This window comes from Neodiprion pinetum, chromosome 6 (assembly GCF_021155775.2).
Source record: "Neodiprion pinetum isolate iyNeoPine1 chromosome 6, iyNeoPine1.2, whole genome shotgun sequence".
Classification (NCBI taxonomy): Eukaryota; Metazoa; Arthropoda; class Insecta; order Hymenoptera; family Diprionidae; genus Neodiprion; species Neodiprion pinetum.
The window spans coordinates 14,237,730-14,249,272 of record NC_060237.1 but is presented as its reverse complement, the minus strand read 5'-3'; the positions used below and the strand labels follow the sequence as shown (position 1 = coordinate 14,249,272).

General features: G+C 42.4%; 1 protein-coding gene across 1 annotated transcript; it reads left to right on the top strand.

Moving 5' to 3' along the window:
- The first annotated feature begins 4,001 nt into the window (after nt 1-4,001).
- On the top strand, nt 4,002-4,868 carry LOC138191148 (uncharacterized). The gene has a single exon (XM_069137158.1). It carries the CDS (start codon nt 4,002-4,004, stop codon nt 4,866-4,868), a length of 867 nt encoding a protein of 288 aa, XP_068993259.1.
- The last annotated feature ends 6,675 nt before the right edge of the window (nt 4,869-11,543 follow it).

Sequence of the window (11,543 nt, the reverse complement as noted above, 5' to 3'; positions counted from 1 at the left end):
CATCTTAAACACGAAGCTTAGGAGGACAAAGAGTAGCAATTAACAGAAAACGTACTCGACGCAATACTCACAAAAACCCTCGCCGACATCATCGATTAGTTGACAAAGTTTTTGCAGCTCCATTGTACAACAATCAATGATCCGTTAACAAATAGGGTTCACCAGATATCCAAGAATAAAAAGAGAAAAAGAACAACAGTTAATATTACAGTGTAAATCATGCTATTAATAAAAAATCAGAAAACAAAACAATAACTTACAAGACAATCGTCCGATAACACTGGGAGACCAATCTCCACTCTTCTGATCACTCCTCGTCTGGCCATTGGTTGCCTTTCAGAAAGTGCTGCCTTTTTTTTTGCCTTCAAAAATACCGAAAGATCCTGTTTGATAATAATAGCTTCTAATATTTTCAGGTACGCAATAATTCATTGTCAAAGCGGGAATAAATTTGTCAGGCATGGAAGCATGTAAGTAAATTTCCAATTACGTGATCTTTGACAATGACAATATTTTAACATGGATTTAATGATGAAATTCCTTTTTTTTCAGCAGGCTCGAAGTTTAAACTTTAATTAACACGAGGAAAATTATGCCTTACCTGATGGTCAAAACGTTTAGGTGGCAAGGATCCTGGTTTCTCGAGCGGTGCAATCATTAGAACCATCGAACCTGGTTGTTTCGTCAGACATCAGGTGCCAGAGTGAATTTTATCAGGCCATCGCCACCTTCTTAACATCAGTTGAGGCAAAATTGAAGAGCGGGATATACTACAGATCATAATAGCTGAATATCCCATCATTTTACATTGATCGAGCCAATAGCGATAAGTTTGTTACTTAACCGTTGCTGCCAATTCATTCTACCGAGGAATCATTCTGTGCACCATTGTAATTTGAGCATTATTATTGACCAGCATTGTTTTTCAAACTTTATACCATTTGATTTGGTATCTTATTTTGAAGCTTACTTTTACTCTCTTTGGCATTGAATTCAGATAAATAGTTTTTCAAGTCCTCAATTAGATTGTAGGGTTGAATTTTGCTAGGCAAACTGAATCAATCTAAATCTAGAACTGTTAAATGAGTTCAATTAAAAATGTCTTTAAATTTAATCTTAGTTGACGGTGTCATCTGGCTAGCTAGTTGCACGATAACTTGAAACCAAATTCGATTTTACACTCTTTCTAGGGTCCTACGCTAAGACTGAAAGCTTGTGAATCTCCATGTACCGCAATTATTCCTGCATTTCATGTTAGCATTATCTGGAGCAAAAAAAATCCCATTTTGAGATTGAAAATGGAACCTGAAACACAGAGTTATTCAGTAGCACGAATTGAAAACCAAGAATTTTATAATGGTTTCTGCAACAAAGGGACCCTTTCCAAATATCCTTGTTAGAAGGTGATGTTCGGAGGACTATGAACAAGATATTGTATGGGATTACATTATTTAGAAAAAAATCTTCATAAACTTCGTTAAAAATTAGATATTCATTTATTTTGATGGAACAAGGGACACAATCTTGAATCCAATAAGTCAAGATCCTCGTAATAATGTTCTGACATTACTCTAAAACATGATTGTCCTTGAAGCTAATTGTGACATTGAGGCGCATTTTGAGAAACTTGATTTTCAACTTGTGTCACAGGATGTGATTTACGTTCCTGAGTTCTACGCTTTCGATTAGATTTTCTTTGTTTCGAACCGCACTGACATGAAATACAGAAATCATTTTAATAAATCTAATATTACTTGAATTTTCAATTTGAGTATTAGGTTCCCTTCATTTATTTAATCGAAAATCATTGAAAATTTGCGAAATGAGCTCTGATAATCATTAGAAAATTTTTAATAGTAGTAGCAATAATTTATTGATCGGAAAAAATACATTGACTATCGACTATTGATGAATTTTGTTGAACTATTCTCGAGAAAAAAAAAGATTTACCATTCTGTTACAGATAGTGAGATATTTAAATTTCTTGAACGCTCGGTTTAATGTCTTATTTTCAAAAAGTGATAAAATTCAATATTACCACCTGAAATCACAAGAGAGTGGAAAAGTTCCTTAGTTGCTTGAAAGCGGCGATGATCTTTGTACGGGTGATAAATTGAATAGGCAGATAACAGTAAATATTAGAGATGTAATTATTTTGGCCGTATCACCTGTTGATATAAAAAAATTTCATTGTTATTTCTAATGTACAAAATAATAAAAGTGATCAAATAAAATGTTCCCACCTACCTGCTGCGTTTCTTCCAAGCACCCAACATTTAAACAGATTTCTCATTTCAGTCGAATAAAGCCAATTTTCAAAGGGCATTAGCATCAACTTTCCGAGTCACTACCTCGACTGTTTGAGATTCTAACCTCAAAAATTCGTATGAACTACAACGCCGCCAGAAACAGAGTTTGACAGCTGAAACTCGGAGTGGCCAGCCTGCCCGAGCAGCCGATAGAACTCGCGCATGCGCATTATATGTATAGTTTCAAGAGATTGTCCCGGTATATATGTATATATATACATATGTATATTAAAATTTTCAATTTACTTTTGAAAAATAGGAAATTAGAAAAAAAAAAATTTTTTCCACAATATTTCAATTTTTTGAAATTATGTATAATTATCAGAAAAATCCCAGATATTTTTATTTATTCGCTTATTTTTCATTTTATTTCATTTTTTCATGATTTTTCCAATCACAATTATTTTTTATTTTATTACATTATTTACCTCAATTACCTCTATTTATATTCTACTATATTAATGTATAATATGAATATATATAAATATATATACATATATATCTATATATATATATATGTATACATATATATACGTATATATATAAATATATATATGTATATACATGAATATACACATATATATATATATATATATATATATATATACATAAATATATACATATATATGTATATATATATATATACATACATATATATATATATATATATATATATATATATATATATATATATGTATATATATATATACGTATATATATATAAATATATATGTGTATATTATGATTTTCAATTTACTTTTAAAAAAAGGGAAATTGAGAAAAAAAAATTTTTTCCACAATATTTCAATTTTTTGAAATTATTTTTAATTATCAGAAGAATCCTAAATATTTTTAATTATCCGCTTATTTTTTATTTTATTTCATTTTTGTATAATTTTTTCCATTCACAATCATTTTTCATTTTATTACATTATTCACCTCAATCAACTTCATTTATATTCTATTATATTAAGGTATAATATAGATATATATAAATATATATACATATATATACATATATATATGTGGCGCCTGCCACATACACGCACTTGGTCTAGTATTAGAGCGAGGCAATGCTCGGCGTTTATCGCCCAATTTCGGAAATAATCCTCAGCGCGCTTTCCTCACTCCAGCGGGCAAAAACGAGAGCGAAGATCCTTCGCATCACCTCGCAGATAGTCAAAATCAACACACGCTAGAGTACTGTTATTGTAACCGCGCTATAACCGGATCTCCGTATCCACGCACCTGTAAAACCTAATAAACATCCTTTTATATTTCACCCATCGCACGCTTTAATACGTAGGATCCCAGTAATACAGATCCCACATTGGTGACCCCGACGTGATGTAGAAACGTTTTGCACTCGCGTGAATATTTCTGCCGGTTTCTCGCGATTCTTTTCCCGCGCCCGCGCGCCACGCCGAGTGTGCCCTTAGCGCGCTGAGAAATCGACTCCAAAACTTTTCGCCGCGCTTATTATTCGCTCCCACCGCAAAGGCGGAGACTCCAAGTGGTAGTGCGCGCATAAAATTTATTGCTGCTTTTCACGAGTGTCCGCGTGTTTTCCTCCCCGCTCGCGCAAGGCTGAGCACCCAGAGACGTTGTGCTGCGTGAGTGAATTCATAGACACCTTGAGTGCTTAATCAGTGAGTGAAACCCCTCTCGTGCTGCAGTGCGAAGCACACGCGAATGATATACCAGGACGCTCTGGAAGACTCAGGAACAGGACCGGGAGAAGACCAAGAACCGAGCCAAGGAGAGTCAACGCTAAACGAAATGCAGGGTGATCAACCGCCGGCCCTGACGCCGAACCCCGTAAGGCTCAGGGTGCCGCCATTTTGCCCCGAACGACCAGCGCTCTGGTTCGCGCAACAGGAAGCGCAATTTCGAACGCAGGGTATTGTAACGGAAATCGGCCGATACTACCACACGATATCGAACATACCAACGCGTTACGCCGCGGAGGTAGAAAATCTTATCGTCACGCCCCCGGTAACCCTTCCGTACCAAGCGCTAAAAATAGCATTGATCGCGCGTTTTTCTCAATCGAGAGAAGCAAAAATTTTACAGCTCCTCGACCGCGAAAGCCTTGGTGACCGCACACCATCAGCGCATTTACGCCATCTGCGTAGCCTCGTCCCTGACATAGACGAGGAAATTCTTAAAGCGCGCTGGCTATCACATCTCCCCGAAAATATTAGAATTTGCCTCGTGGCACAAAACAAATTAACGCTCACCGAGCTAAGCGAGACAGCCGATCGCGTACACGAGCAAGTAAACAAAGGCAATAATGTTTCGGCGGTATCAAGCCTCGAAGCTCAAATAGCCGCACTCACACGTCAAGTCGAACAGCTATCAAACCAAGGCCGCCGCAATCAAAACAAAACGAGCAAGAAAAAAGAACGCTCGCGTAGCCGTTCACGCAGCAAGTCGAGTACACGCGGACTCTCACCAACATCGAACATATGTTGGTACCACAAGAAATTCGGCAATTCCGCGAAGAAGTGCTTCCCAGCGGGATGTAAATTTCCGGGAAACGCCAGCGGGAGTCGTTAATGGCTGAAACCGATTCCCTCGCGCAACCCAGCCGCCTTTTCGTAAAAGACAGACCCACTGGAACGCAATTTTTGGTGGACACGGGATCTGATCTCTCGGTAATCCCCCCCGGAGGAGCCCCCGCGCGGAAAGCAAGGACAGGTTATCAATTACGCGCCGCAAACGGTTCGCCTATTGACACCTTCGGCTGGACCACAATGACACTCGACCTCAGTTTACGCAGAGACCTGTCATGGCGTTTCGTCGTGGCAGACGTCACGCGTCCCTTAATCGGCGCAGATTTCCTGAGCCACTTCGGGATTGCGGTAGATTTAAAAGGCCGCCGCCTTATCGACACCACAACAACGCTCACATCGCTAGGCTCGATCGCGCACATCGATCACGCCTCGGTCAAGGTCATCTCTTGCGACAACTCGCCGCAATTCGAAAAAATAATCGCCGAGTTCCCCGATATCGTTAAACCAGACGGAGCCGTCCGTGACGTTAAACACAACACGTATCATTACATAAAAACGACGGACGGACCTCCAGTCTCGAGTAAAGCACGTCGTCTCGCGTCGGATCGTTTGAAAATCGCGAAAGAGGAGTTCGAGAGATTAATTAAGCTGGGCATCGCGCGCCGCTCCGACAGCCCCTGGTCGTCTCCTCTCCACCTCGTGCCCAAGAAATCCGGCGAATGGCGCCCGTGCGGTGACTACCGTCGTCTCAACGCTCGCACGACGCCCGATAGCTACCCCGTACGTTATCTGGAAGATTTTTGCGCGAACTGTCATGGTTGCCAAATATTTTCCGTCATCGATCTCGTGCGCGCATTCAACCAAATACCCGTCGCGCCCGAAGACGTCCCGAAGACAGCGATCATCACTCCGTTTGGTCTCTTCGAATTCCCGTTCATGACATTCGGACTTCGAAATGCCGCGCAAACCTTCCAACGGTTCATGGACGACGTCACCCGCGATCTCCCATTCGTGTTCGTGTACATCGACGACATTTTCGTCGCCTCGCGAGACGCGCAACAACACTGAGAACATCTCCGCATCGTGTTCGAACGCCTCCGACGGTACGGACTCGTCATAAACGCCGCGAAATCGTGTCTCGGTCAAACAGAAGTAAAATTCCTCGGTCACGCAGTCAACGCGCAAGGCATTAAACCGCTACCTGAACGCGTCGACGCGATCACCAACCTCAAGAAGCCTGAAAACATTAAGGGCCTGCGCAATTTTCTCGGTACGATAAATTTCTACCGAAAATTCATCAAACACGCGGCGGAAACACTCGCGCCTCTCAACCGCCTCCTGGAAGGATCCGAGGTCAAGGGCAAGACAAAAATCGCGTGGAACGCCGAGCTCGAAGACGCGTTCGAAAAATCGAAACGAGCCCTCGCCGACGCAACACTCCTCGTGCATCCAGACACGAACGCCGAGTGGGCAATCTTCGCAGATGCATCGGAACGAGCCATCGGAGCCGCCCTCCAACAGCACCGCCAAGGTCAATGGGAGCCGCTCGCGTTCTTCAGCAAGAAACTATCACCCTCCGCGCAAAAGATGTCGACGTACGATCGCGAACTCGAGGCAATCTACGAAGCCGTCAGACGCTTCCGACACCTTTTCGAAGGTCGGCACATCGCCATCTACACGGACCACAAGCCGCTAACTCACGCGTTCAACCAACGTCCCGAGCGCGCAACTCCGTGGCAATTTAGGCGACTCGACCTCGTCGGCCAATTCACCTCCGACATCCGACACGTATCCGGCTCAGAAAACGTCGTAGCAGACATGCTGTCGCGCGTCGACGCGATCGCAGCAGCAGTTTCGCCACAGGAGCTCGCGCAGTCTCAACGCAAAGACGACGAGCTACGCCAACTGCTAGAAAACAACAACCACGCGCTCGACCTCAGACGCCTCCGTTACCAGGACCCAGACGTGACTCTGTACTGTGATACTTCGTCAGGTACAGTGCGCCCGTACGTGCCCGCTCCCCTCAGGAAGCGAGTGTTCCATTCCTTACACTCAGCGGCACACCCCGGACAACGCGCGTCTCGACGCCTCATTGCTCAACGCTACGTATGGCCGTCGATCAACAAAGATTGCAACGAGTGGGCTCGATGCTGCGTGCCTTGCCAACGCAGCAAGATATCGCGACACACAGTCTCGCCCATCGCCAATTTCGAACCACCGTCTCGACGCTTCGAACACATCCACATCGATCTGGTCACGCTGCCGCCGTCGAAAGGCCGCACAAAATGCCTCACGATCGTGGACCGTTTCACGCGCTATCCAGCAGCCGTGCCGCTCGAAGACGGCTCAACAGAAAAAGTCGCTCACGCGCTAATGCTATCGTGGATTGCACACTTCGGCATTCCCTTGCGCATTACTTCAGACCTGGGAGGACAATTTGAGTCAAACTTATTCAAAAAACTCTCGGAACTCCTAGGTTTCAAACACAAACGCACAACGGCTTACCACCCGCAAGCTAACGGACTCGTAGAACGCCTCCACCGTCAGCTAAAAGCAGCGCTACTCTGTCACGAGGACACGTGGTACGACGCGCTTCCCGCCGTGCTACTCGGACTCCGAGCCGCGTACAAAGAGGACATCGAAGCGACTCCCGCTGAACTCGTCCTCGGCGAACCGATACGACTGCCAGGCGAATTCCTTGCGCCCTCAAGGCAAGACACGACCGCCCCCGAACTGGTACGGATGCTGAGGAAGAACTTCCAAGATCTGGCACCAGAACCCGCATCGCGCCACACACACCAGCGCATCTTTGTGCACCAAGACCTCGCAAACGCGTCACACGTCTTTATCCGAAACGACCAAGTGCGACCGTCATTCTCCGCCCCGTACGACGGCCCGTACCCAGTCGTCGACAAGCACGAGAAATACTTCACCGTCAAACTACGTGGAAGAAACACGCCAGTTTCGATCGACAGATTAAAACCCGCGTATCTGCTGCTCGACGAACTCCAAAGCCAACACGACACGGCCGGACCGTCAGCATTGAGCGTACACCAGCCCGTCGCAAACAACGACGCCCCAACGACCGCGACTTCAAAAAAGAAAAAACAAGTCCGACTCGCGCTGTAATTTCGTCTTACGCTCCATCCACGCACTCAACAAACCTGCACGCAAAAGACAAAGAAATGAGAAATAACCCAAATTTTTATCTTGCCAGTTTTTTTTTTCTTTTTCTGTTTCCAGCTTGAAATACTACAAAGTATTTCTCCAAGAAGGGGAGACATGTGGCGCCTGCCACATACACGCACTCGGTCTAGTATTAGAGCGAGGCAATGCTCGGCGTTTATCGCCCAATTTCGGAAATGATCCTCAGCGCGCTTTCCTCACTCCAGCGGGCAAAAACAAGAGCGAAGATCCTTTGCATCACCTCGCAGATAGTCAAAATCAACACACGCTAGAGTACCGTTATTGTAACCGCGCTATAACCGGATCTCCGTGTCCACGCACCTGTAAAACCTAATAAACATCCTTTTATATTTCACTCATCGCACGCTTTAATACGTAGGATCCCAGTAATCCAGATCCCACATATATATATATATATATATACTGGGTGAACACGATAAGGTGGCCACCCCCCTCCAAAATCTAGCCGTGTGATAATTTGAGAAATTTTTTGCATAATTTTCAAAGGATTCGCGACGATCTCTCCGATAGTGAAGTCAAAATTTTTTTAGAAACAACCGTTTTTGCTCGCGAAAAAAAAATTTTCGATTTCGAGACCAAAAATAGGGTTTAATTTTTTTTTCTGAAAATACGCAAAATCCTGAGCGCGGATATCAAAAATTTTCCGGGATTCGTCAAACCAATCACCCAGAAATAAATCTCAAAATTCGAACTTTTTGTCGAAAATTCGGTACTAACTGGCGGAACAGATGGAATTGAAATATCTGGCAAAATCGACCAGCGCCAACTTCACCCGAGTCCAGGTAGCGGTATACGATATGTCATTGACGATTCTGCGCGATGAGTTTCGTTGGACTGACTTTCTCTGTTTGCAGCTAGGCGAGCAGCAAGATTAGTAGTTTGAAATTATCTGCATTGCGAGAAGCGTGACAAAAACGTCCTCATTTAAAATTATCAATGATAATTACACGAAAGCAGCATAACGGGAGGTTAACAAGCATTTTGTTATCATCGGTTGCCAGTGACAACCGTTGTAGCACGGAGGTTAGCGAACGCTCGCGCGTGGCCGATCCGGCCGATCAAGATCCCGCTATTACCGTTTGCCGACGCGGCGACGTCGAGATGATGTAGCGCAAAAATTGAAATTCTTTCGAAAATGATCATCGAATCATCCCGATTCCGTCAAAGTGCAGCATTATTGACAAAGGCTTATCACTCTTATTTTACACAAAAATGATTTGAAGAAACGAACAGAATCCACCCGAATTTTTACAGTGTATTGCTTGTTCGTCGCAAAATTCTAGGTCAGTTTATTTATATTCTGGAGAACGATGCGCGAAAATTGGTTAATTCTGACACCGTGTATTTACTTTCGTACGTCGAATATTTCCGCGGCAACAAAGCACATGGGTGGCCGACTTTTCTGTGATTCTAGTAGTAACAATGAGCGCAATATTGCCACGACCCAGCGTTATTTTCACGCAATGATCAAACCGGGGACAGTAAACCACGGTTCGAAATTATTTTCGATGAAAATATGCCGTTGCATTCTGGAATTTCGTTAATTGTCCGACAAATTGATACGTAATGCGTAAGAACGAAATGACTCGCATTTGTTTAGAACGAAACCCTTCCATTGCTCTTTACTTCAATACGAAAATCGTACTATTCTTATCCAGATGACATAAGTATGTACGAAGCACGACAGGCTGAGGTATCGTTAAAGTACGGCGAAAGTATGGCCGATGTTATGACAGAAGTAGAAGCATGAAGGAATAATCGTCAGGTTATGATTCATCTACCTTTTACCTGTGATTTTTCCATTTCGTGGGCGACAAAGACAGTATTTTTTCGTAAATGCGATCGCTACGCTTCACTTTCCATTTCAATTCAATGACAGTTCGTCAATGACAATAATTAGCAAACTAATATTGAGTTTGTAAACCGATGCAGAGATTTGATACTTAATTCTATACAATTCCTTACAGATATGGTAATACAAATGTTTGATTGGTTTTTACATGTGCAATGAAATATTTTGTTTCATTCAAAATATGTACAATGCGTAAATTCGGGAATCCGTTATTTTTTCGGATCGCGCATAGTATTGCACAACAGAATTATGCACCTTCGATACTCCTCTTATGTTAATCCGTCCTCCTCGCTGAAAATTTTTTCAACGAATGCTGAAATTTACAGGGACGCGGGCATAATATTTGCAATGTTGCCCGCTACATTTCATACATTGAATAATGCGTAATTACTTTTCACTGCGTAATAAATATTCTCCGGCATTGCTTCGTGTTTGCCTTTCCCGGTTGGACTCATCTCTGTCAAACTATCGTTGTCTAAGATAATTTTGAAGAGTGCTCGGTTCGTTTCTTTCCGACTCTTGTACATAATCTCTGTGACGGCGGCCATTTGCACATTGTCAACCCACACGTCGTACCCTATGCTTAACCGTACTTGATGACAATTTAAAAATGATAATTATCTTATCAAAATTAGTGACCATTTAGTGTAAAAGTATTACCAACAGATCGTTTTCCGCTACTCGGTGCTGTTACTTTCAGGACAATTTGAAAAGTGTTCCATGAATTCGTTTGATTAACGCATTTATTCGTTTCTTTGTTTTAATTGCGACTGTAGTCGCAGTTTCATAATGTAGCTACACAACATTTTGTTGGAGACATTGAATTGATGCATTATTTACTGAAAATTTAATGCATTATGAAACGGACGCAGCATTATTGTAAATGGTGTATTTTTTCACAGATCACGAGTGCACCACCTCGACATACAAGTTTGAATTTCTGAATCGACGTGATCTGAGATACTGTATTCGTGCGTGTACATATAATTATTTTTAATTATTTAATTTATTTATTTATTTATTGATTCATTCATTCATTCATTGATTTAATTATTCATTGATTCATTCATTTATTTATTCATTGATTCATTCATTGATTCATTCATTGATTCATTCATTGATTCATTCATTTATTTATTCATTCATTTACTTATTTATTTATTTTTTTTTTTTTTCTTCGCGTATGGCCAAATCGGTGGGGAAATCCTTTATGGACCGCCCTAGGTAGGGTACCGTCACTCCCAGGAGTGTGGGACTCGCCTTACAGAATACCCACTAAAACCACCACCAAAAACCGTTCCTTGCTGTCGTCCACACCCCACGGAACTGTCGTCGTACCTGTTTTTGAGAATCAAATATCACGATTAGAACAATACGAGGCAAATATTTTGATAAAATTAAATCTAACAAACGGATGTGAACTAGACTTTTCACCATTTTCGTGACACCATTCTCGCGTTACAGAAACGCTGAAACTCAGGTTTATTTGCAATAAGATTCATTAGAGTTCAGTAGTATTCAATACGAGCCTGTAGTAAAAAGAAACTTGTCTTGTATTTCATTTCTGGTCTCGTTCTGTGTTATCGTCCGCCAAAAGCCATTCCTAGCTGTCGTCCACACCACACGGAATTGTCGTCGCATCTGTTTTTGAGAATCAAA